The 27,667-nt window shown below is 40.6% G+C and overlaps 1 protein-coding gene across 3 annotated transcripts in view; it reads left to right on the top strand.

Moving 5' to 3' along the window:
- DOP1A (DOP1 leucine zipper like protein A) overlaps positions 1-27,029 on the top strand; it is a 118,986-nt gene extending 91,957 nt beyond the window's left edge. Inside the window, exons 24-39 of one of the 3 annotated variants that reach the window (XM_056109762.1) lie at positions 570-704; positions 2,691-2,746; positions 4,083-4,187; positions 8,247-8,313; positions 8,452-8,596; positions 8,738-8,817; positions 10,463-10,572; positions 10,803-10,952; positions 11,091-11,152; positions 12,463-12,615; positions 13,806-13,942; positions 15,988-16,043; positions 17,607-17,696; positions 23,233-23,362; positions 24,377-24,436; positions 26,424-27,029. In XM_056109762.1, coding sequence (XP_055965737.1) covers positions 570-704; positions 2,691-2,746; positions 4,083-4,187; positions 8,247-8,313; positions 8,452-8,596; positions 8,738-8,817; positions 10,463-10,572; positions 10,803-10,952; positions 11,091-11,152; positions 12,463-12,615; positions 13,806-13,942; positions 15,988-16,043; positions 17,607-17,696; positions 23,233-23,362; positions 24,377-24,436; positions 26,424-26,729 — 1,842 coding nt within the window. In that variant the 3' untranslated portion in view covers positions 26,730-27,029. Of the gene's footprint in view, positions 1-569; positions 705-2,690; positions 2,747-4,082; positions 4,188-8,246; positions 8,314-8,451; positions 8,597-8,737; positions 8,818-10,462; positions 10,573-10,802; positions 10,953-11,090; positions 11,153-12,462; positions 12,616-13,805; positions 13,943-15,987; positions 16,044-17,531; positions 17,697-23,232; positions 23,363-24,376; positions 24,437-26,423 lie in introns of all 3 variants that reach the window. The other 2 variants (XM_056109759.1, XM_056109760.1) reach the window with 2 other exon arrangements.
- Positions 27,030-27,667: the final 638 nt, after the last annotated feature.

The following is a 27,667-nucleotide window of genomic DNA, read 5'->3' as shown; positions in this document are numbered from 1 at the left end:
AAGAAAATTTCAACCCAGGATTAAGTGAAAAAACATGTAACAGTTGTCTGAAGAAAATGACCAAAGAACAGAAAGGGGAAACTAGTAGATTACTTACTTGACTTATTTGAACACATAATTAGAGATTTATATTTATTGGAATATTTGAGATGACTTGGCACAGATAGAAAACCAACCAAATAGCAGTTTATTAACTACAGAATATTTTTTTAGTTGTATAAGGATATAATGATAGTATAATCATAGCATTACCAGATGTAGTCTTGGGAATATTGGATGTTGATTTAAGTAAATATATACTGTGTTGTAATAATTAGGAGTAAAATGGGAGAACTGAATTTTCTGTCTGAAGTAGGAAACAGCAGCTAATCCCTAAAATTTTAGATTTTTTAAAAATGTTGTATCTGTAATACATTCTTTTAAAAATTAATTTTACTTCAATTAATCAAGGCTAACTTTAAAAGTCCATTCTATTTGAAAGAGGCCATAAAATATTTTTCATCTCTAGGATTTTTTTAAAGAGATTTATGCACATATAGACTTACATAAATAAAATGATGATTATCCAGGTTATTCCTGCAGCCAGTGATGAACAACTTCTCCTGGTTGAACTTGTTCGCTCAATCAGTGTCATGAGAGCAGAAACTGTCATACAAACTGTGAAAGAAGTTTTAAAGCAGCCCCCAGCCATAGCTAAGGACAAGGTGAGAACTTTATTATTTTTTTTAAAAGTTTTTTTACTCTGTTTATTGATTCTGGTAGGTCATTTGGTATGTCTTTTCAAGTGTTACAAGTTGCAGAGATGAGCTTGTGTGGCTCTCACAATAATTAAAGTAAAAACAGTCAAGGCAAAGAGATTCTACAGTGGTTAAGGTGCTTGTCTTACGCCCTGTTTGGTGCATGTGGTCCCCAAGCACAACTGGATTGCAGAGACCAGGAAGAAGCCCTGAGCACAGTTGGGTGTGGCCTCAAACCAAAATAATAATAACAAAAACCGAAATAACTTACTGCTGTAACTATTCCTGTAACCAAAGACTGGTGAACTTTTCATTTCTTCCTCTGTATGCATGTAAGGCAGTTATGTGATGTGCCATTGGGCCAGAGAGATAAGATAGATGCGGTTCAATCCCCGTCACTGTATATGGTCCCCTGAGCCCCACAGGGTGTGAGTTCTGAGCACAGAGCCACGAGTAAGTCTTGAGTACTGTCAAACGTGGTTTGAGCCTCATCCCTCCACCCTCAAAAAAGATCTGTGGGATCAAGTTCTTGGGAAATTTTTCTCTTCAGTGGTTCTTTGGAATGAATCTCTCAATTCAGTAAACTCCCCACGGTTTGCCTTTATCTTAATTCTGGTCTAAGTTCTTGACCATGTCCGGGACAGTGCTATGGAAAATCTATAATTTAGTCCCTGCCCTCATAGTGCCTTACTTGAGTAGGCAGACACAAACATGGACAAATCAGTAAAATTATGATGTTTTTCTGTGCTGTATTTCAGCAGTACTAAGTAATAATAGCACTGTAGCACTGTCCTCCCGTTGTTCATAGATTTGCTCCAGCGGGCCCAGTAACGTCTCCATTTTGAGACTTCTTGTTACTGTATTTGGCATTTTGAATACATCACGGGGAGCTTGCCAGGCTCTCCGAGAGGGGCGGAGAAATAGAACCCGGCTCGGCTGGGTCAGCCACGTGCAAGGCTAGTGCCCTGCCCACTGTACTATATTTTCCATATTTACAACTTACAAAAGCTAAACTCTAATCCTAGTCAAAATAGAACTAATCACACCCTTTATAGATTTATTGTACATATCTAAAAACAATAAATTTTGTTCTTTTTTCTCTTCCTTGAATTACCAGTGGAGTGTGTGTGTGTGTGTGTGTGTGTGTGTGTGTGTGTGTGTGTGTGTGTGTGGTGTGAATGAATAGCCAGTATCTTTATTAACTTTTAGAAAAATTCCTGACTAGGCTGAAATCACCTCTGTGACGGATGTTTTTAACTTTGCACATGAAAGCTCAATTCAGCATACTATTTTGAGCCTCTCCTTGAGCAAGACATTGGAACAAGCATGAAAGATAAGGAAAAAGAATCAATTGCCCCACACTACACTTTCCAACTTCACCTATCCTTTCAGTCTACTAAGTTCAGAATTTATTAATTGTTTGGATTTTTTTTTATGTGACAAAGAGGAAAACCTGAAGGAATGTTACTATTAAACAGGAATAAATTTGTAGATGTCAAAAGGCATATCTCTTGTCATCTCCTTGACTGTTACTAATGTCGATTGACAGGTTTTACTATTACAAGTACTATAATTAAAGGTTATATTTTAGGTTAGTAGAGTTAATCCCAAATTTGAAATATCTGCATACTTTTCAAGAGACATGGTTAAATGGGTTTGCCACTCTAATTCTGATAGCACCAGCCAGTCATAAGCTATTTAAAATAGTCACTTTGATGCTTAGAGAATAAATGGACCATTATCAGGCGGAGTTTCAACTTCTGAATTTTGGAACTGGAAATTAGTAAGAGTAAGAGACTTTGCGTTCCTTCCATCCACCTTCAGGTCTTTTAAATAGATCTTTATACTTCCTATTTTGTTTTGTTTTGGTTTGATGGTAAAATAGAGTAGTTGCAACAATAAATGAACAAAGGTAGTGTTCTTCACTATAAAATTGATTTCTTTTATTTATAGAAACACCTTTCTTTGGAAGTCTGCATGCTTCAGTTTTTCTATGCTTTTATTCAAAGGTAAGATAACATGTGGACCTCTCCTTACTATATTATTAATATATAAAAGTTAGGAGATGTAGGGGAAAGCACATGAATTCTTTTAACAGGTTGCTATGAAACCCCATAAAACTGAAGAAAAGCTACTAGGAACAAAAGCATTGTTTAAAGATACATGTCTCCAAGTCCTGGAGTATCTTAATCGCCCAGTCATGTAAATCCTACAGGACCTAAGGGTAAAATTTTAACCTGAAGACCTTAGTGTATAACAAATAGACTGGATGTTAAAGCATTAAATTATAGGAAAATAGTTTTAATGAAAGAATCTCACTTTTAAAACTATACCTTTTTTTCACTTGATCCATTTTAGTTTTGATAAAGTAAATCTTATTTTTTAAAAAATATTAGGAATGATGTTATTAAATCATTTTATGTATTTTAGTATTATGTTAAAATGACTTGAACAGGAGTTATTCAACTTGAGGTTTTTGGGTTTTTTTTTTTTTTGCTTTTTGGGTCACACCTGACAATGCACAGGGATTACTCCTGGCTCTGCACTCAGGAGTTACTCCTGGCAGTGCTCGGGGGACCATATGGGATGCTGGGAATCGAACCCGGGTCGGCCACGTGCAAGGCAAACGCCCTACCCGCTGTGCTATCTCTCCAGCCCCAGTCGACTTGAGTTTTGATAAACGTCTTAAGAAATTGAATTTTAATTCTCCCATAAAGGGTAATTACATACTAATAATCAGATTAGTGATTAAATTGGCATCATTTTGTGTTTTATAATTGACAAAAATAAAACTGGCTTACATAGTATATTTAAGTTGGTTGTGATTAGAGGAGAGACTACCAAAAATATGAACTTAGATACATCAAAATATTAAGGTCAGGATTATACTGAAAAAGATGATCTTACTTTTTTTAGACATGCGGATTTATTGTTTAGGATAACTGATGACTCTCTTAACTAAGTCGAGATTCAGAGGAGAAGGGTAGACAGACGAAGTGGAAAGAGTAGTGTGTAGGAGTAGGTGAGTGCAGTGTCAGTTATTAGATTGGATTTTATTTTTAAGAGTTCATGTGAGAAACACTAGGCATTTCTGTAGCAGTTTCTCCACTAATAAGCTTCAGTGGATATTCTAAGTTGTTCAGTTTTCTTAGAATAAATGATTTGTGAAATTTTATTATACTTTATAAGAACTTAAGAAATGTTTTTCTATGGCTTCAAACGTATGTGTATATATATGATTATCTTGTCTATATTGTTTATAAGATGTATGTATATATATGTGTGTGTATACACACACACACACACACACACAAACACACACATAATGTTTATCTTATCTTGCAGGATTCCAGTGCCCAATTTAGTAGATAGCTGGGCATCACTGTTGATACTTCTCAAAGAGTCAATACAACTAAGTCTTCCAGCCCCAGGGCAATTTCTAATACTTGGGTGAGCAACTGCTTTCACAATTTTATTTGTAATAAAATAATATGTTCACAGTAATTTCTGAATAACATGTTTTGAATAATTACGTGACCTCTCTTGAAGCTCACAGGATTAGACATGAGGCCTGTTGGAAAAGGTGAACGTGATGTCTAGAAAACAGTTTCTATTTCTGTGTTTCTAAAATGTGAATGTGCTTAACAAAACAGTTACAACAGAAATTAGTGGACAGGTTGGGCATCGAAAAGGGAAGAAGGAATGGAGGCTGCATGTTTTCATAGATGGAGGGTCCTTTGAGTCTAGAGCTTTGGACATAAACTTGGAAAAATTGGCATTTTCTCCATCACTCAATGTCTTCTTATCTGTGTGAACAGTTTGTCTCACTGTTTGTTAAATCCATTCACCTTTCCTTATTGTGAGCATGAAGTTTTCTGAGTATCTGTTTTTGTTCACCATTATTTTTTGTTGTGCTGTCTGAGGATCACACACGCTTGTCTTGCTTTTTGGAGGCTTGCACACTCGTAATGACAGGACTCACCAGCGTCATACTTTTCAGTTGTGGTGTTTATACGAGCTCGGCCAGAGTGCACTGGAGAGTGTGTCCTGTGTTACAGTGGGAGGATTTCTGCAGGAATATGCTACGGAGATGACGCACACTGGAGATCTTACACGAGCGCTCGTTTCGCAAGACAGGGACATCGCCACTGAGCTATCCTTGGTTTCCTCCGTGTTACTCTTGGCTCATAATATGTCCCCATTAAATATTTGCTCAGAGGATGATGGTAGTAGCAGCAGAAAGCTTTTCAGACAACGGTAAGATGAAGATACAGGAAGAGAACTAGCGAGTGATTGGAAAAGGAAATGGGAGTTTGATGGGGATCAAAATGGGGAAGACTTTGCATTGTAGTTTTAGAAATTTCATCTGCGGCAGAAATGATGTTGGAATAGCTACATGTTTCGAAAACTATTAAGTTGTAAGATGGACTGCTGGGTGGATAGTCTAGAGAGTCCACTTCAGGTGGCTGGTAGGAAGTATGTGGATTATTGAGTATAATGAAATTGAAAGACTGTGGCTCGAACAGAGGGGTCAACGATGAAGGTAGGAAAAGAAGAGCCAAAAGGGAAAACAGGATATTCAGTGTTCTAGAAGCAAAGGGAAGCTGAGTGCATATGCACACCTTCAAAAAGATTCAAGAAAGTGAGGAATACTAAGAAACTGTCTTTATTGGTGAGTTGGAGAGTTTTGTGATTTAAGTAAGTGTTTGAATGGAGTAAGGACAGGGTTAGAGTGACAAAGCAAGTGTGCTTTATTCCTGGAATATAGTTGTTTCATAAAAATACAAAGAATAAGGTAGCAGGAGAAAACGTAATTTAAAAGTTATCATTTAATACTTACCAATATCTCTGCCCTTTGATGTGGAATAGTTAAGACACTAAATTAGTGCTTGTGTGGGTTCAAATGTCAGCTCTGTAGTGGTGTGTCATTGGATATGCTATTTAATATCTTTATTAGCAAAAGGGGACCACAATAGTGCCTCATACGTAAAGTAGTAAGGATTAGGGGCCAGAGCAATAGCGCAGTGGGTAGGGCCTTTGCCTTTCACGTGGCAGACCTGGGTTCAATCCCCACACCCCCAAAACACAAAATTAAAACCAAAAGTTACGAGGATTAAATGAATCAATATTTGAACAAGTTTTACAATTGTGCTTGATCATTGAGTGCTTATGTAAGTGAAGTGTAATAGAAGATTCCTGAGAGATGGCGGTTTATTGATAGCATCAGGTTTCAAAAATAGCCCAACAACTGAGAGCCCAGTCCAGCCTGAGTGAACCTACTATTCCTGATTGACACATCCAGGTATTCCTGGCCATATTTTGAAAATTATTCAAATCAAAAACTTGAAGGAGCTTTAGACATTGAAGATGTCAAGAAATGAATAGTGACCACAGTGTCTGAAGTTTCTGAATCATATATTAGGATAACTAATGTGGGACCTGGGAGGTAGTCCAGTGGACTAGAGCACATGCCTTACATGCACAGGGTCCCAGGTTAGATCCCCAGTACAACCCCGTGCCCCCCTGAGCACCACCAAGTAAAATCCTCATGGCTCCTAGCACCAGTGGGTCAGAGTAGCTCCAAAGTACTGGGTCTGACCACTGAATCATAAAGCCCCACATCTCTGAGCCATGTATCCTGGGAATATCCCAGACCCCTAGTACTATTAGGGAGACACATCACCACCACATCCCCTCGCTCCAAAAAAAAAATATGAAAGAGTAAAAGAGAGTATCTGGCTGAGCATCCTTCACCCAGATCCTCCAAATTCCAGTAGGCGGAGGTCACACCCACCAACTGGCCCCCTGGCGCCGTGTAATCCCATCAACGGCCAAGACCCAGAGACTATAAAACCCAGTTCCTGGAAGCACACGGCCGCATTTGCGGCCTCGCGACATCTTATCTCATTCTTACTTTGGACAAACCTGGCAGGCTCCCGAATGTAGCCTGCCCACACGGCAGAGTCTGGCAAACTCCCCGTGGCGTACCCAAGATGCCAAATACCAGTAACACTGATGGGTCTCATTCTTCTAACCCTGGAAGAGCTTTTAATATGGCACTTTTTGAAAAAATCTCAGGGCTAGGACGAAGAAGACGTTACTGGGACCTGCTCGAGTCAATCGACAAACAACAGGATGGTCGTGATCGTGATCATGATCTGTGACTTTTACTGATAAGGGATAAATGTAGATGCTGGAAATCACAGAACAGTCTCACTGTTGTTTTCAGTTCTTCTGTTCTCTCATCCCAACCCTCATCTCTGTGTTCCTGGGTATCCTCAGTAAACCTCTTCAATCAAAAATAGTGGTACCTGCCCTACTTACCTCTGAGGTGTTACAAGGTTCAAAAAGAGTGTGTGTGTGTGTGTATGTATATATAATGTATATGTGTATATGTACATATATACATAACATGTATATATAGACATATGTATTATATAAACATATATACCTCCCCTGTACTCTTATCACCAAGTTACTCTGCTGGCTGATTTTATGAAAAACTTTGACTATCTTTGTGATTATGGCTTCTCCTCGGCAAGATTTTTTTTCTGTTTCCACACTGCCTGTTTCTCTTTTCTGTTTTTCAAATAATGAAGAATCCTCCTTTCATTTCACTATGCATGTACTTTACTGTTTGAACAAAATGTTGGACAGTTTCAGTTATACTACAGACTCAATTTTTCTTTTTTAAATTTCTGGAGTTTTATTTTTCCCACCCATCCTCTAAAAATGCCAAAATACATAATAGAGGTCATTCTTCAATATTACTTCACATATTAGTTTGGAAGCAATTATGCATATAATTTATCTTCATAAGATCAAGTCAAAGTAAATTTTGGTGAAAATTTAACAATAAAATTATTTTTTATTTATCTAATATATTTTTTATTCACACACAGGCTAAGAAACTATTTCTGTGTTCCAGTTTAAAAATTTGTGTTTGTTTTTAAATTCTTTGTTATTATCTAAAAATAGAAAAGCATACAAATACAGAAAAATAAACAGATATGTGTACACATCTTTATACTGGTACAGAGTGAACATATATAATCACAAACTTGAATTGAGAAATAAAACCTTTCAATACCCACCAAAACAGAGAAACTTTGCCTTGTTTCTGAACTATAATATATATGTATATGTATATGTATATATATATATACACCTTTATTTTGTGCTTGCTTCTTTCACATGACAGATTTCTAAACTCATTCATATAATTTCACATAGTTTAATTTATTTTTAGTATTTATTGCTTCCTTGTATGAGTATGCCACTATTTATTCTGTTGTTGAATATTTTTTTATACTTCTTGACTTTTACAAATAATGCTTCTATGGACATCCTTGTATATGTTGTAATGTTTATTTTTAAGAATATTATATCCACTTATATATATTTTTAACATCCAAAAATTGAGTCTACAAAGCTGACTTATCACTAGGAAAAGTTAGATTACCTCTGTTTTTTTTTAAAGAGTAATATTTTCTTTTTGACCATGTTTAGGGTTCTGAATGAGTTTATTATGAAAAACCCTAGTTTGGAAAATAAAAAAGACCAACGAGATCTTCAGGTAAGGCATTCCCAATTGAGATCTGTTTCCCAAATTGTTTCTCAGTGCCATCAGCCCTAAAATACAAAGGTCAGATAAGATCATATGTGAAGTTTGTGTATGTGTACATATCTGTATAGATTTTTTGGCTTTTTTTAGGATGTGACTCATAAAATCGTGGATGCTATTGGTGCAATTGCTGGTTCTTCTCTGGAACAAACAACCTGGCTGCGAAGAAATCTTGAAGTTAAGCCGTCTCCCAAAATAGTGGTGGATGGAAACAATTTGGAATCTGATGTTGAAGGTACGGATCTCAACCACTTAGGCATAGATTTGTAGGCAAATATTCACTGTGAAATCTGTCACTATGTGTTATGAAAGCATTTCTTTTTTTCAGCAGGTGACTTCTCAGTTTAACTTCACCTGTTTTTTTAATCCTATTTAGATATGTTATCTCCTGCAATGGAAACCTCAAACATAACTCCTTCAATATATAGTGTCCATGCACTGACATTACTCTCTGAGGTAAATACTGCTTTTTAACATGAACTTTCAAGTAAATGGTTTTATACCTAAATATTAGTAAGTAATTCCTAGAGAGGATATTGAAATTTTAAGAATCATGTTGAAATCACTGTGTAACATTCATTAACAAATGTTTGACCTTATCTATATTCAGATTAATTGGTTAAATATTAGTGATAACTATAAATATCACCCTCTTCTCATCACTAGTTGGTGGTGGAACACTTCCAGTATTGCTCTGGGATTATTCCTGATTCTGCTCAGAGATCACTCCTGAAGGGGCTCAGGAGACCATATGTGATGCCAGGGATCGGACCGGGGTCAGAGGCATGCGAGGAAAGCACCTTCACCCCTGTGCTATCTCTCCAGCCCTCCCCTTATAAGCCAGTTTTTTTTTTTTTCCCCCTTTATTTTATTTTATTTTTTTTAAAGTTGTAGATTTACAATTTTTTGTGCTTTGGTTTCAATTATACAATGATCAGATACCCATCCCTCCACCAGTGCCCATTTTCCACCACCATGGATAATATCCCTCCCACCCCCATCCCCCCATCCCCCCGTCTCTGTGGCAGGGCAATCCCCTGTGTTCTCTCTCTCCTTTTGGGTGTTGTGGTCTGCAAAAGAGGCATTGAGTGATAAGCCAGTTTTATAAGATGATTTCTGCCACGGTATGTTTTATCTTTTAGAACTTAGACTGAAGAGATACTACAGAAGTTAAGGCAATTGCCTCACACAAGCAAGGCCAACCTGAGTTCAATTCCCAGCGCCATGTACAGTTCCCTGAACACTGTGATCTCTGAGCAGTCAGGAGTAAGAACCGTGCACTGCCAACACAGTAACAAAAAACTAGAGGTAGAGGACTAGTTACAACAAGTAGGAGTGTACAAAAAAATAGTACCTTTCTATTGCGACCAGAAAGGTAACCCTCCAATGTCAACAGGAAATGTAGGAGTAGAAACTGAGTAGAGTACTTTTCCTGACATAATTAAGAAGGAAACTTGGGACAAAAACCTATCAAATGAATCAAGCTGTTCAAGTTCCAAGATTATCAATGAACATTTATTTTGCCTTAGTCATACTGTTTTATGTTTATGAATATCCACATTTGTGAAAGAGGAAATAAGATAGACCTGTCACTGTCACTGTCCTCCCGTTGCTCATCGATTTGCTCGAGCGGGCTCAGTAACGTCTCCATTTTGAGACTTGTTGTTACTATGTTTGGCATATTGAACTGTGTTTGGCATATTGAATACGTCAGGGGAAGCTTACCAGGCTTTGCTGCGTGGGCGAGATACTCTTGGTAGCTTGCTGGGCTCTCCGAGGGGGGCGGAGGAATCGAACCTGGTTTGGCTGGGCTGGCTGTGTGCAAGGCAAACGCCCTACTACTGTGCTATTGCTCCAGCCCAAGATAGACCTGTAAGACTGAATAATAGAGTGGAAAGAAGACTCCAGTCCAGTGTGACTGCCCCTCCCCCCCCAAATAAATGAAACAAACAAAAATAGCCCTGGAGATCTGGTTTTAGATTCTTTTTTTTAAATATTTCTCATTAGAAGTATTCTGAATTTTCTGACAGACTGCAAACTATCCCTTAACGTTATCAGTTTAGCTCTTATTTCACTCTACATTGCTCCATTTATGTTTTAGGTTTTGGCTCACCTTTTGGATATGGTTTTCTATAGCGATGAAAAGGAGCGAGTCATCCCTCTACTTGTGAACATTATGCACTATGTTGTACCCTACCTCCGGAATCACAGGTACCGTGATCATTTAAGTAACTTTATTGACTCGTAGCCTCGTAGAAGCAAATTGTGTTATTTTATTATTTCAGTAATGGCATCATTTTTACTTTGAATCATAATTAACGTCTCTTATAGTGCCTTGTGTTTTTAATTATTGTTTTAGGTGAAATGTGAACACTTGGGACTAAGTTAATCTGACTAACAGTTATTCTAGGTTAAGGTAGTTGGTTTTCTTTTTTCTCTAGCGCACATAATGCCCCAAGTTATCGTGCCTGTGTCCAGCTGCTTAGTAGTCTTAGTGGATATCAGTATACTCGGAGAGCTTGGAAAAAAGAAGCCTTTGACCTCTTTATGGATCCCAGTTTCTTTCAGATGGATGCCTCTTGTGTTAATCAGTAAGTCTTTGTCTTGCTTTTATTCATCATGATACCGCATCACACAGAATCTGTTGAACTCAACTCCTCCATTGCAAACGAGAACACTATTTTTCACAATAACAAACTATCATGACATATTATTCTTGTCTCTTTCAGTTGGAGAGCAATTATGGACAATCTGATGACACATGACAAAACAACATTTAGAGATTTAATGAGTGAGTGTTGTATAATTAAAATCAGTCTTCTCAATATGTGATCTGCTTTTATTATTTAACTCTTTAGGAACTACAAGAGAACACATAGTCATACATTTGAAATGAACTTATTTGTTCTTATGAAGCATCTAACATAACGATGGGGTCATACCTCACTTGTCTCTGGACTGTTCCCCTAGGCTGGCGTAGAGCCAGTATTCTGTAAGTTGTTCGGTGAATGAAAGACTGACCCACGGAAAAAAGGCAGTTAAATTCAGCCTGTGGGACAAGTCACTCTAAATCCTGGGATTCTGTTATTTCCTATGAAAGAAGAAAGAGAAGGGGTAGAATATTCATAATTACTCTCTATCCCCCCTTTTACTCTGTCTTGATTTCTCATAGTATTTCATCCAAAAAAATTTTTTTTAAATGGATCAAAAGTTAACTAGCAGAGAAGTCTGAGAAGTCTGTAGATGAGATGAGCTTCGTATGATTTCTTTTTAACTCAAGCTGCAGTTTCCCTATATGGAAAAGGAACAGTGCATTCATTTTCCTTTCTCATCTTCAGGTCCATGGGTGTAGAATGCTTACCTTGTATATTCCTGGGACTACCACTAATTAATTAATTAAAATGTTATCATTTCTTATCTTCATGGGGCTGTTTTAAAGGTTCAGACCCATCAATTCACCAAATATTTATCAAGGATTAATATGGACCAGGAGTTATGGTACTCTTCATAAAATAAGATTATTATTTGTGGGGGGTAGAAATTGTGTAGGAGACTGATAGATTTAAATAACAGCAATAAGAGCCCATATTTGAGGTGAAACTGAAAAGGCCAACCATGAGCAGACTTCAGGACAGAGTATTTCAGGCACAGAGAATGAGGATTACAGTAGTTCGGGGGTACAGTAATGCCTGGGGAATTTAAGTAACTTGCTTGTCAACCACATATGTTGATGTGACTGCAAGAGTGAGCCAGAGGTGAGCGCGGCAGAACACTGGGAAGGCGTAAGTGAGACCTGGACGGAAATCATGTTTTAAATTTAGGCAGATATCATAAGAGAAGTGTTTTGGAAAATAGCATGTTGGTGACTTTATCTTCTGAGACTTTCTTGTTTGGAATTTTCCCTCTCCACCTCTTGGCCCTTGCCCCAGTTGGTCTGGTCTAGATATGCCGGATCTGGCCGCAATTTCTCCTACCCGCCAAGAAAAGCCAGAACCTTCTTCTTCCTGAGGCTCCCCTCACTCTTGGGTATTATAAGGCAGTTAGCCGTGTTTCAAAGCAGAAACCAAGTAAACTTTTTTTCCAAATGACTTATTTTTTCAGCTCGCGTAGCTGTGGCTCAAAGCAGTTCTCTTAATCTCTTTGCAAACCGTGATGTGGAGCTAGAGCAGAGAGCCATGCTTCTCAAAAGATTAGCCTTTGCTATTTTTAGCAGTGAAGTTGACCAGTACCAGAAATATCTTCCAGATATACAAGGTAAATCGTGAAAAAAAAATATGTTCTCTCTCTCTGAAACAGTATTTTCTCTACCTTTGAAAGAATATATTTTTTCTTCCTTAGAAACGCCATTCTCTAAGTTGTCAGTTGGGATGAAATATACCGAGTAGAAGAGTATACATGATGTTGTAGACTGCGATTTTTTTGTGAAAGCGCGAAGTTGTCACCATACTTCAACTTATTTTCTAGGTCTTGCCTAAGTATTGTAGCTATCGTTTTGGTTCAGATCTCCTAATAAATCATGATTAAGGGCGATTTGCTCTAGCGAAGCATATTGCCTTGATTTTATTTTGCAGTGAGTGGTAAATACTTTGAGTGACAAAGTATACAAAGAGCCAAAAGCAGCCTTTGAAGGGTCTCAAGTTTGGGCTGGACACAGGACTGTAGAGTACACTCTAGTCCTTATCTAAATGTTATCAAAAGGTCCTTGGGAATTGTTAAGTAACGGAGTGCATTTTTGAAAGCAGGTCCAATGTGGTTTCTTCCTTCAAACTTAGCCAGCATTGAAATGGCATATATTTGAGGACCTGCTTTATAAGGTTCTCGGTAACCTTTATGAAATGGGTTTGGTGACACCCTCTGGCCTGAAGGGTCGGAGCTCATCCCCACCCGGGGCCACCAGGTACCTCCAAACTGGGCCTGCACTTGCCCCATGAGCTTGTGGACCCATCAGCTGCGCCCTGTGCCTGAACACAGCCTGTCTCAGCATCCGATGTCGGCTGGGCATAATGGCTCTCATCCCTGGAGTGAGGCACAGTTTCTCTCAAAAGTGGCTCCTTTCCTGACCCGTTCCGCTGCTGTCACGTATGTAACACGCACAACACTCGGCCTTGTGATTTTTAACCAGATCACTGCTACTCAGAATGTGGCCTGTGGGTCAGCCGCAGCCTGTCCATGTCCACGAGAAGCACAGAAATTTGCAGTAGGTATTTCCAACTTTGATAGCAGTTGAACAGACTCTCGCCTCAAAGAAAATGGCATTTCTACTTTACGTATCTTTGATTTTTTTTATGGTCATTTGCTTTTATTATTTTTCAAAAGCATTGGTCCACAAGTTGGAATTTTTTTTTTTAATCAAGTTGGTCCTTCAGCACAGGTAGTTTGGGAAGGACTGGACTGTATGGATTAGTGCATTGTTTAGATACTGAAACGCACTGCATTTCTTTCAGAGAGATTGGTTGAGAGTCTCCGTTTGCCCCAGGTGCCAACTCTTCATTCTCAAGTGTTCCTGTTTTTCAGAGTATTACTTTTAAGAATGTCTCCACAACATCTTACCTCACTCTGGCCCACCATGATTACAGAACTTGTGAGTTGATTTTCTTTTTTTTTTTTGGTCTTTTTTGGGAGGGTTGGCAGGAAAGGTCTTCATCCATACCAGGCAGTGCGCAGGGCTCACTCCTGGCTCTGTGCTCAGGGTCACTCTTGGCGGTGCTTGGGGACTTTCTGTAGTGCTGGAATTCTAAGCAGGTTTGCTGTGTGCAAGTGCTTTAACCCCTGTTTTATCTATGGCTCCAATTTTAAATCGATCTAAATTACAAAATTGAAAATTTAAAAATAAGCTTATTATTGTCTTTTTTTGCAATTAAAATTAAGTTGCCATTTTTATTTATTCGGTCTCATCTTCAAATAGCCGAAAGTTGAAAATAGGAAACATTTTTCATATTTCATGAAAATATTAACTTCTTGTGAGTCATTGATCTAGGAGTATGAATCAGACTCTTTCACACTAAATTTCTTTTTTTGGTTGAGGGGCCTCCCCAGTGGTCCTGGGAGTATCCCTAGGGCAATAGGGGCAATTCCTGGCTATACTCAGCTATATCCCACTGGCTGTGAGGTGCTGCTCTGGCCTGCTGTACTGGGCAGTACCAAGCAGTATGGAAGAAGAGGGTCAGTGGAGACCAGCGATCGAATTAATGTAAAGAGTGTTTGGAGGATTCTCTTGGGATGCAAGGTGTGTGCTGAAAGTAGACTATGGACCGAACACGATGGCCACTCAATGCCTCTATTGCAAACCACAACCCCCTAAAGGAAAGAGAGAGCAAAGGGTAATGCCCTGCCACAGAGTTGAGGTGGGATGGGGCGGGGGGGGGGGGGATGGGGCGGGGTGTTGGGAGGGCTACTGGGATCAGTGGTGGTAGAGAATGGGCACTGGTGGAGGGATGGGTGTTCGATCATTGTGTAACTGAAACCCAAGCATGAAAGTTTGTAAGTCTACAACTGTACCTCATGGTGTTTCACTAATTAAAAAAAAAATAATTAAATTTAAAAAATCAATGCCTTGAGCAGACAAGGGCATGTACTGCATTTACTACATGCATCCTTTTGCACTACCTTCTAAGTTTTTAAATTTTGTCCCTGCTAGCAGACCTAATTCCCAGAAACTGGTTAAAAATCACAAGACCGAGTTGTGTGTGTTACATACGTGACAGCAGCGGAACGGGTCAGGAAAGGAGCCACTTTTGAGAGAAAGTGCGCCTCACTCAAGGGATAAGAGCCATTATGCCCAGCCGATATCGGATGCTGAGACAGGCTGTGTTCAGGCACAGAGCGCAGCTGATGATTTGAGCTGGGTTAGCTAGATTTAAATGAACCAACATAAGGTATATATTCACACATAAAAAGAAGCTCTTAATGCCAGTTAAAATGATTTGAAAAACCTTCCCCAGTCCCACAAAATGAATCCATTCCCACCCCCAAACCGTACCCCATAGCCCTCATCTGAGTGATGTGGACAGTAGGGAAATTATAGGCAGTGAAAAAGAATGCGTAATTCTGAAAATCCAGTATTTATAATTTCCCTACAGGAAATTGACTTAAAATTTTATTTCCTTTCGTTGACAATTGTGACTTTTCATAAATTTCAAGAATAAAAGCTTTCCGTCATCTCAGTGTTGCCACATGATAAGTAATGCTGTATACTGATATTTTTATTTAACTTTCAGAAACGAAGCAGGATTTGAAAATTCTAAATTTGCTGCCTAAAATTTGTTTTTACATTAATGAAAATTAAGCCAGGCAGCACTTGGAAGGAGGATTGAATATATAATTTAAATAAATCAGTCACAGTCACAGTCCTCCCATTGTTCATCGATTTTGCTCAAGCGGGCCCAGTAACGTCTCCATCGTGAGACTTGATGTTATTGTGTTTGGCATATCGAATACATCACAAGGAGCTTGCCAGGCTTTGCCCTGCGGGCTTGATACTCTCGGTAGCTTTCTGGGCTCTCCAAGAGGGGCAGAGGACTTGAACCCGGGTCAGTCCGGTCGGCTGCGTGCAAAGCAAACGCCCTACTGCTGTGCTATTGCTCCAGCCCTTAAATAAATACTTAACACTTATTTCATGGCTTTCAGGTACAGGTATTTTTACTGATGGAACAGGAACTCACTGCTGATGAAGATATTTCAAGGTAATATAAAATTCATTTTTAGGGGTATTTGGAGTGGGTCCTCCTAAGTGGTGTCCGGGAGGAGACACGGGGCCCCGCCAGGTGATTCTCAGGCAACCAGCTGGCATTTCAGTGCAAGGTGTCAAGGATGAGGGGCCAGGAATTACCAGGCCTCAGGACCTCCAGGGCTATACCCGGTAATGCTCAGGGGATCACGTGATACTGGCAGTTGAACTGGGGTCAGCTGCATGCAAAGCAAATGCCTTAACACCTGTACCATCTCTCTGATCTTATAGAATTCATTTCAATTTGTTCTGTCGTGTGCCTGATACCCTAATGTCGTCTAAATATATATATGTATATATAAAATGTATGTATCATAAACATTCTATAATGTACATTATAATATATAACGTGCTTTACAAAAGCAGATCCTATTTTTTTTTATTTTTTTGCTTTTTGGGTCACACCCGGCGATGCACAGGGGTTACTCCTGGCTCTGCACTCAGGAGTCACTCCTGGCGATGCTCAGGGGACCATATGGGATGCTGGGAATCGAACCCGGGTTGGCCGCGTGCAAGGCAAACGCCCTACCCGCTGTGCTGTCTCTCCAGCCCCTTGGATCCTATTTTATCTAAAACTTTATCATTTTAGTCTGCTATTATCTACTTGATTATATTTGGATAGATTTTCATTTATTCACAAAGTATTTTTGTCTTCATTAAATTGTCAATATTCATGGTCTTTGCTTTAAACTTTGACATGCATTTAATGTAAAGCAGCATCTCTTAATTTTAGCTCTGTTGGGTTTTAATTAAGTGGGGACCCCCCTGTAATGTTGGAGGCAACTAGAGCTCGTCCTGCTGACCGTGGGGCGGGGTGCCATGACCCCTGTGCTGTAGTGGGGATCAAACCTTAGTGCCCAAAATGTGGGGGAAAACCTGTTTAAGTTGGATAACCTATAAATTTTAATAGCCCAGATCTTCTAGAGTGGTCTGTTTAAGGTATCTTAATTTTGTTCTTTTTAGTGCACACAGTTAATATATGAATAAACAGAGTTTATTCTATGCAGGCATTTTTATACAAATTTATAAATTGGAAAGTTTCTTTAAGGCTAAATGTCTTGAATATATTTTATGCTTAAGTTCTATGTTTATTTTTTTAAAACCCCATGTACAAATAAAAGTACTGTTATCCATTGAGAGTTTCACTACAGAAAGACACTGTAGTGGGGTACTATCGGGGTTTCTTGGTTTTCTAGCTTGTATTTTTATATATCTTGATTGTCGAGTAAGTTGTCCATGCTGTTTTAATGTTCTAATATTCAAGGAATATGAGAATTTTGTATTTTGTAGTACAAAATACAAACTTACTTTAGTCATAAATTACTTGCATGAGTAATAAGCACACACTAGGTGATTATGAAAAATAGTGGCTGAGGAGATTTTTCTGGGAATTACCTTTGGGTACCCAGGTTAGTTGCTGACGGCACTTGTCTCCTGCCTTCAGGACTTCAGGCCCCTCTGTGGCTGGTCTAGAGACAACCTACACAGGAGGTAATGGTTTTTCTACTTCATATAACAGCCAGCGGTGGTTAAACCTCTATCTCTCTGCTTGCAAATTTCTGGATTTGGCTCTGGCATTGCCCTCTGAAAATCTTCCTCAGTTTCAAATGTAAGTAAAAGCAAAGGTATCAAATGAATACTTTTAATATTTTTAGAACGCATTAGCTTTGTCACTGAATTCTCAAAATTAACGTTGAAGTGTTTTTGTAGAAATGGAAATAGTCCTAATTTTGTTTAAAATGTGATTTTTTTCCAGGGGTGGGGTCGGGCACCACAGCTATTGAAAGAAAATGGTGTGATGGCTGTGTCTGAATTAACTGATCATTCGGTCTAAAAAATTGTGTGCCAGCTTTGAGGAAGTAGAACACACAACTCCCAGTTTCAAGTACGGTTTAGTAGGCAAACCGTTCAACACAGGGTGGATATCACATGAGGTCACACCAACGGAGACCGTCTTCCTAATTTTAAGGATCACAGCTTCCCTAGGGGGTGAAGGGTGAAGACTGGGGAGCAATGCACGGGTCAAGACTTGGGGATGGGCATGAAACTACAGTGTCTAAGGTGCTGACGGATAGGTACTGCTGGAACAGAAGAGGCCGTAAAGCAGCCGAATGACGTGTTGCCCTGAAAGCTGCTTTAGCATCCTTGGGCTTTAACCTAGGGACGCGGGGATGCCATGGAAGCTTTTTAAGGAACGTCATGGAATATTCCCAGACTTGTAGAAATCATACTTTGCCTAGGAGGAGAAAATAGACTGAGATGGGGAAGACTGGAATCGAGATGCTGAGAGTGCACTCAGATGACAGTAAATTTCACAAGGCAGTGAGAAGCAGAGACGGAAAGAGTGTAGGCACATTCTCCTGAGTACTCACAATTATTTAATTGCCATTTTTTACGATCGATTTTTTTATTTGTGGGGGAAACCCCCAGGCAGTGCACAGTATCCTGGGGATACTAAACCAGTCTTCGCAGGTGGATCTAGCACTGGGGCCTCTTGCACGCGCCATGCTCTGTGACCCTTTAAACTGTTTTCCTGTGCCTGTATTTAAAACTTTAGGTAGGAAAACTACGTGATTGTTTTGTCAAGATGAAGCTAAAATCACTTGATAGTTTATTCACATTTTAAAAGAAATTTTAATTACCGTGATTACAATAATGATAAGGGCAGACTGGTAATCTTCCTGTTAAAGACCAGTTCTCAGTTTCTGTTGCTTTTGAGTATTTGTTATTTTTCACTATGGTTATTTATGTATTTATTCACATTTTAAAACATATTACTCTATTCTAAAATGTAAGTTGAAGAGTTATCTTCTGTATTGGACATTATTCTCAAAAACCTGATTTTTCATAAGCTTTTTATTGAATCTAATGATAAAAACTAGATGTTAATTTTAATTCTAATTCTTTTTTTCCCCACTTAAAAAACACATAAACAACTTGATAGGTTTCAGCTGTTGAGGATTAAATTGATGTTGCTTGTGATTAAGAAAGAGGCCAAAATGAACTAGGATGACTATTTTCACACACACTGTCATCGACATTGTACTCTATAGTTCTCTAGATGAAAACCATTGAGTACTATACCACTGGTGCTGATTTTAAGCTCTAATGCTAAGGACTAAAATAAGTTTATCCGGGGCTGGAGTGATAGCACAGTGGGTAGGGCGTTTGCCTTGCACACAGCCAACATGACCAACACAGGTTCGATTCCCAGCACCCCATATGGTCCCCTGAGCACTGCCAGGAGCAATTCCTGAGTGCATGAGCCAGGAGTAACCCCTGAGCATCGCCGGGTGTGACCAAAAAGAAAAAAAAAATGAGCTTATCCTCTTTATTGAGATGTATTGACTAGAAAAGAGGTAAAAATCTTCCATAATATTAGCTATAAATTTTTAACAATGTCTTTTTAAATGACTACTAGAAGCAGAACATGGAGAATTAATAATCTTGAAATAGTAATATCTAAGCATCTTACACATTCCGAAACTGTGAAATATCTGGTAGTTTCAATGCAAATTAAAACTCTGTATAACCCAAAGAATATCATAGTTTGAAAGTCACCAATGAGCTAGTCAGAGATAGCTGCAGTAAATATGACAAAAATCTGACAACATAAAAAAGCCCAGTAGAAAAATTGTGCTAATATGCACAGCAAATGGTTCCTGGAAAAGGAATGAATTTTGGCAGAGGAAAAGGTGATTTTTTTTTTTAACCATAGCCATGTCCACTTGCCGACATACCAAATTCCACAGGATGGATATGTCATTCTCAACGTTCTCCCTTCCGAAATCCGACACGCCATTTCGTCGGTAAAGAAACAAACAGCACCTGGCCCAGACAAGGTCAGACCTGAACACCTGAAGAACCTGCCATCAGTACTCATCAATACACTGGCTCGGCTCTTCACTCGCTACCTGTCTGAATGCAAGGTTCCGTCCCAATGGAAAACCAGCAGGACCGTACTACTGTTCAAGAAGGGAGACATCCATGACATTGGCAACTATCGCCCTATCTTCCTATTGTCTGTCATCTACAAGTTGTTCACTCGAGTCATCATAAATAGGATTAGCAGAACACTAGATGAAGGACAACCATGCGAGCAAGCAGGGTTCCGCAAAGGATTCAGCACCATCGACCATATCCACACGATAACCAAGCTCATTGAGGTTTCCCGGGAGTTCAAGATGCCGCTCTGTTTAACGTTCATTGATTTAAAGAAGGCCTTTGATTCTGTTGAGATGGAAGCGGTCATTGAAGCCCTAGCCAATCAGGGCATTCAAGCCCAATACATCAGGATCCTCCGTGAGCTGTATTGCGGATTCACTACCAGGATCTCACCATTCTACAAAGAAGTGATCGTTGATGTCAAGAGAGGGGTGCGGCAGGGTGATATCATTTCACCAAAACTCTTCAGTGCCACCCTCGAGAACATCATGCGACGATTGGAATGGGAAGGAATGGGAGTGAAGATAGATGGTCGGCAACTACACCACTTCCGCTTTGCTGATGACATTGTTTTAATAACACCAAACATCAGCCAAGCGGCACAAATGCTGGCCGACTTTGACCGTGAGTGTGGAAAGGTAGGACTACAGCTGAATCTTACGAAGACAATGTTTATGAGAAACAGCCTTGTTCCTGACGCCCCATTCGCTCTCAATGGAACGACCATCTCCGAATGCAACAGCTATGTGTACCTAGGTCGAGAGGTCAACATGATAAATGACCTGGCACCCGAGCTGCGCAGGAGGAAGAGAGCGGCTTGGAACGCCTTCAAGAACGTCGAAGAAATAGCTAAGAAGACGAAGAACCTCCGGCTCCGGGCACATCTCTTTGATTCCACTGTTCTTCCTGCATTAACATATGCCTCAGAGACCTGGGCCCTACGCAAACAGGATGAGAACGCTATTCAGGTCTCCCAAAGAAGAATAGAAAGAGCTATGCTTGGAATATCACGTTTCACTCAAATGAGAGAACGAATCCGGAGTTCCAACATCTGTCGACGATCAAGAATCAGGGACACTGTCTCATTTGCCAAGGTGTCAAAAATCAGATGGGCTGGTCACATAATGAGATTTAAAGATGACCGCTGGACTAGAGCTGTTACTGACTAAATTCCATGGGATGTCAAAAGACCGCATGGCCGCCCACCTACCAGATGGTCAGACTTCTTCGTCAAGATCATGAACAATCGGTTTGAGGCTCTTCATGTTTCCAGAGCGAACAGATGCCATTGGGCTATACTAGCACGCAACAGGGACGTTACTGGCGCCCGCTTGAGCAAATCAACGACTAACGGAAAGTTAAGTGATTCATGTGGCAAACACCATCAGAAATCACAAACAATATCATAGTAGCAAGAACCTAAAAATGGATTTCCTTCTAGCCATGACAACAGAAGACTTCTGGCTGGAAGTGCAGAGTGATTTTCCAAGCAGTCTATTTATGGAAATTGAGCGTGCACGTTTTATTTAAGCCAAAAATTCTACTACACTCAAGAAAGTGTAATACCACTATCATTTCATATGTGCATAAAACCAACATCACAGAGGTTATTTATTTGCACTACTTAAAACAGCAAGAAATTGGACAGTCTAAGGAACTGGTTAAATCCGTATCTTCCCAAGCTGAAATATATTTAGTTCTAAAAAAATGCTAGAGCCTATGTAATATCTCAAAGGTATTAAATCAAGGCAAAATTTTTTTAAAGAGATTTTTTGCGTTTGTGTCTGTATGCATTTACTGGATGGATATTCAAGATACTAGCAATTTATGAATTCTGTAGAGGAAGACTTTCTTTGGTGTTCCATTTTATACTGCTTGAATATTTTCCATATCCAAATTAGTTTTGAATTAAAACCAAAATTGGAAATAAAAACAAAAACAGAAAGGTAGGTAAGAAAGAAATCTGCCTTAAATTTTTAAGTTCCTTGCTTCTTAATTTAGTTCAAGTTTGGGCTGATATTTTGCCTACTAATGAGGATGAAAACAATTTGTTGAGCACTGGGTTTATGCTCATGAAAAAAATGAGCACTGTATAAGTTTACATATACATTTAATCTTTTTTGGGGGGGATCACACCTGGCAATGCACAGGGGTTACTTCTGGCTCATGCACTCAGGAATTACTCTTGGCGGTGCTCAGGGGACCATATGGGATGCTGGGAATCGAACCCGGGTCGGCCGCGTGCAAGGCAAACGCCCTACCCGCTGCGCTTTCGCTCCAGCCCCAGTTTCCATTCACTCTTTACAACTGTGGTAGTTTAAATACTATTTTTCATTATTTTCATTTCATTTCATCATCCTGCTATTCGTCGATTGCCTCGAGCAGGCCCCCGTAACGTCTCTTTCATCCTAGCCTGAGATTATATTCAAGGCTCTTTAGGAGAATGAGACCCATCATTGTTACTGGTATTTGGCATATTGGGTACGCCACGGGGAGTTTGCCAGACTCTGCCCTGTGGGCAGGCTACATTCGGTAGCCTGCCAGTTTGTCCAAAGAAGGAATGAGATAATAAGATGTCATAAAAAGATGTCCTGATAAGATGTCGCGCGGCCGCAAATGCGGCCGCGTGGTTCCAGGAGCTGGATTTTATAGTCTCTGAGTCTTGGCCATTGATGGGATTACACGGCGCCAGGGGGCCAGGTGGTGGGTGTGACCCCCGCCTACTGGAATTTGGAGGATCTGGGTGGAAGATGCTCGACTCCAATCCAAGTAGGCTTGGAGGTCTCGGCCCCGGAACCCGCGTGGCTTTGTCCCTCTGCCAGTACCTTCATGTGTGCGGAGAGTGGTCTCAGCATGGTGGTGGCTGGTCCTGGAGGTCTTCGGCTGCCGGAGCCCTGGTTGGGGTGGGGAGGAAAGCTCAACCCGCTCCCCTCCAAGGGGCCTCGGCGAGGAACAGCCAGGCGCGGGGACAAAAGACTCCACTGTTCTCGTCCGGGAGCTGGATTTTATAGTCTCTGAGTCTTGGCCGTTGATGGGATTACACATGGAAATAAAGGTTTAGGTTGAGAAATAATCCCCAGGTGACAATGTTAGAAGCATACCAGATATTTGAATCTGAATAGTGCTTGGGGAATTTGTTCATTTATATTATCTTGGATGGCAAAGGGTTTATCTTCCTGATGTTAATATTCTGTACATAGGTACCGATGGGCCTTTATTCCAGAAGTCTCTGATGATTCAGGGTTGGAAGTCAGAAGGCAGGGCATACATCAACGAGAATTCAAACCTTATGTAGTGCGACTCGCAAAGCTTCTTCGGAAAAGGGCGAAGGTATTGTTTTTTTTTTTTTATCTTAAGTATATTTTTGTTAAATATAAAGATAAGATTTGTAAAACATCATTTTATCATGCCATTTTATATATGATATAAAATGCATGTCCTATATAGAATTTATGCATATGTACCTATTTTTTTAACTTCAGATTTTTGCTGAGGAATATAATAATGAATTTGCTATGCTAAGTGGGTTATTGTTACAGAAATTTCAAAAACTACTGGGTTGTTTTGAGAGTCTAAGTTTGAAGTATGTGCTTTGATCACTCAGAAAATTTCCAGTGTTCTAGGTTCCCATTGAGGCAGTTACTCCAAAATTATATCCCCCCAAACTATAGAAATGGAAGGAAATTAAAATTCCACTTGACTTTTAAGAACTTGATATAAAATGATAGGCTGGAGCGATAGCACAGAGGGTAGAGCATTTGCCTTGCACACACGTGGCCAACCCGGGTTCAATTCCTCCGCCCCTCTTGGAGAGCCCGGCAAGCTACTGAGAGTATTCCACCCACACAGCAGAGCCTGACAAGCTCCCCGTGGAGTATTCGATATGCCAAAAACAGTAACAGTGAGTCTCACAATGGAGACGTTACTGGTGCCCGCTCGAGCAAATGGATGTACAACAGGAGGACAGTGCTACAGTGCTACGTTAGATTCACTAACGAACATATAAACTTGGTCTGGATGTTATCATAGGCAGGTCAGGGGAGGACTTGAACTTTGGTATCAGAGCATTAGAAGAAACTTATCATAAATTCAGAAGCAATATCCTGGATCACACATGTACTTTGTCAGTCCTGTGTCAGCTTAGTGATGAGAGTTTTTATAAGACACCTTTCCCTTACCAGAGGGAAACACATGATACACTTTTGTTCAGAACTTGTATACAGAATTTTAAAAGATTTGATTTGGAAGTATTTTCCTGTCCAGAACATTCCAGTCAAGGTCTTCACGACCAAGCATACATTTCACTGGCACAAGGGCTCTGAGTTCTCCTCTTTCCTTCCACAGGACAAGGAGGAGGACTTTAAGACAGTGATTTTGGAGGGATTGGAGATGGCCAAGCATCAGGTATGGGAGGTTTTTGATGCTTGTGACATGGCAGCAAAAAGTGCCACATCCGGACCAAATATGGAGACATACAAGCAGCTCGGAATTTCAACAAGTACGAGAGAATTCAAAAGAGAGGCAGCCTTCCTGCAAGCACAGATTAGTGAAGCGAAAGGAGAAATTTTAGGGAAATGTCTTAATTCTTCATTACTGAGGATGTGTAATCATGACTAAGAACAGAAGTCTAAACAACGGTACTGTTCTTGGTCAAGAACTGAACATGCTCTCAAGTACTTCTTGACAGGAACGTAAACAAGAGGGGATGTCTTACTTTCTTGCATTTGGAAATGAGCTGCGTAGAGCTCGAGCATGTCAATCGTCCTCCTTCGAGATAAACTTAGCTATGCAGATACTTTCAAGCTCAGCCTAGGAAGATGAAGGTGGCCGGAGAGCCAGGGAATGGCAGTGATAGCAGTCAGTGGCATGCAAAGAAAAATGGACAGCACCGACATTAGGACCACTTTCAGTCATGAGAGAGGAAGATGGTCTTGCATAGCCAGTCATTTGGGCTCGCGGTGGAATGATCACTGAGCAGTAAACCAAGTGGGAGTGAGTGGCGATTGGTTCCTTTCCTCCTTGCTTTCATCATCAAGATCTAGATCTTTCCGTTTTAAGTTGAATCTATTTAAATCCATTGTCCTTTCCCTGGTTTTCGTTTTAAAATAAGCTGAACTTGCGAGCACACAGAAGGAAAATGAGCCATGTTTTTGCAGCTGCTCTCTCCATTAAAAAATTCATATTAAAATATTAAATAATGGAAGTTTCCTGGCACTCCTTGATCTTAGATGGCATTAATGATCGTGGCAGATTCTATTTCTGCTTCCTAGGCCCACTTAAGTATTTTTCTCTCCAGCTCATTGTTTTCATTATCCGATTTGCATCCACCAGGGTCAGACACCATTCGTTCCATTATAACCTTCACTAATTAATGTCTGTTACTGTTTATGTAATTGGTTTGGCTTCTTAAACCAGCCTCTTTTAATACATACACTTTTACTTGAGTTTGTATTCCGTTGGCAGTTTTCACCTCTGACTTTTTGTTGCAAGGTATGGTATTTTATGTGCGGAATATTTGTCTTACCCAAGAATGTTGCAGTTCATTGTCAAGCACCAAGATCCACTTTTGACTCAGGTCCAGGTTCAACTTTCCATAGCGGTGTTGCTCTCCCAAGGATTCCCTTATTTTCTCCTTGCTTTGCACGAGGGTACCTATTTACTTTCAACCCTGATCGCCATGCTTTTTCGGGGAGCAGGGTGTCAGCAGAGCAACACCTGGCGATTCCTCTTGGCTCTGCACTTGGGAATATACTCCCGGTGGTGCTTGTCGACCCTGTGGAATAACTGGGGATTGCATATAAGGCATACGCCCTACCCACTGTACAGTCACTCCAACTCAGCTGCCGTCTTGTGACTTGAAAGTGTGATCTGCTGATGACACAGTGAACAAGGCCTGTCCCTTCTTTAGCCACACCCTAGTTACTCTGTTTCCTGGCCCTGGATGACATCAGCGGGAGTCCAGAAATCTGGGAGCTTTTTGAATATAAGCAAAGCACAACAAACTTTGGTATTACTCGACTCTCCCTGTTTTAAACCAATCCGGGTCTGTTTGCTTGATTCTAGTTGGGAAAATATTGCTCCAGTGTTGGGCCCGTCTGCATACGATAATTGGCACTCAAGTACCTCCAAAATTGGAGTTTTCATCCAATTTTTTGGATAAAAACTAGTTTTCAGTCTAGGATGGAAATGGTATCATCATTTGAATTCATTTTTTTGCTGGGGGGACCCTATGGGATGCTGAGAATGAATCGAACCCGGGTCAGCCGGGTGCAAGGCGAACGCCCTCCCCGCTGTGCTGTCGCTCCAGCCCCTGAATTCGTTTCTCAACTGCTGATTTTTCCGTTTTTCTCACATGCCACCCTGCTGACCGCTCCCTGCTTGTCTTCCGCAGAAAAACCCGGAGGAGGACAACCCAGGGAGAACGTTGGGGTGGGAGCCGGGGCAGCTGCTGCTGACCCTGGGCACTGTGCGCAGCCTGGAGCAGCTGCTGCCCTTCTTCAGCGTGCTCAGCCAGGTCTTCAACAGCAAAGTCACCAGCCGCTGCGCGGGACACTCAGGGAGCCCCGTCCTGTACTCGAACACCTTCCCCAGTAAGGACATGAAACTGGAAAGCCACAAGCCCTTCTCGAGCAGAGCCAGGCAGAAAATCGAAGAGATGGTCGAGAAGGATTTCCTGGAAGGGGTGATGAAAACCTGAGCGAAAGCGCCGGAGCTCCCTGGAGCGCGAGCGTCAGTGTCGTCGTTTAAAACCGACAATGTTCCGAGTTGTACAGTTTCTTCTTTTTTTGTATGTAACGAAAACGCATTTCAGGTTGTATTTAATTTAAATATTTGTAAATAAGAGCAGACGGTCGAACGTGGCCTGAATCAAGTTAACTATCGTGGGCTCGTACGGACTCTGGTGCCTAAGAAAGACCTATATATACTTATAAAGTTCGTTGTCTTATCGTCCTTCATTGTCTTAAACCTGCGAAATACACACTGCACACTTTTTTTTCCTGTTGGTTTCGGGCTTTGTTTGAATTAGATTGGTTGGGGTTCCTCTTTCCATTTCAGTTTACTCTCAGAATGGTGTTACGACTCCTTTTCTTCCACATCCCTTCACTAAGCGGAACTGAAGCCTGGGACATGCATCTTTGTAAGTAGAGCAAGACCACCTCGGCCTCGGTGCAGAGAGCCGACCCCCTCTCAATGCCTAGTGATGTTCACAGAAGAGGTGAGTTGCCTAAGGATTGCTCTCGGCGGGTGGGGAGGGGCTGGGGAGCAGCGAGTGACTATGTGTGTCTGGCATGAGACAGGGAGGTAGGGGCCGCTGTGCCTAGTGCCGAGCTCTGTGGCCAGGAGGGCCCATTTTGACTAAAACGCAAACCCAAATGGGACAGAGCTTTGCAGGAAAACTTCGACTGAGCGACAGTGGTGTGTGCTTACTGTGGACTGGATTCAACCCAAAGACAGGTGAATGCGTGGCTTTTCTGACCAAAAGTGAGTGCCTCTTACTAGCCTTGAGTCAAGACCATCGGTCTACCTTCCTAGGCTCAGAAGTGAGTCTGTACAACCAGAAGCAAGAAAAAGGCTTTTGCTTAATTAAATGGACTGTATGAAACACTTTATGGGAAAAAAAAACCAAACATAAAA

This window comes from Sorex fumeus, unplaced genomic scaffold (genome assembly GCF_029834395.1).
Source record: "Sorex fumeus unplaced genomic scaffold, SorFum_2.1 ptg000008l, whole genome shotgun sequence".
NCBI lineage: Eukaryota > Metazoa > Chordata > Mammalia > Eulipotyphla > Soricidae > Sorex > Sorex fumeus.
This window is presented reverse-complemented; position numbering and strand designations above follow the sequence as displayed.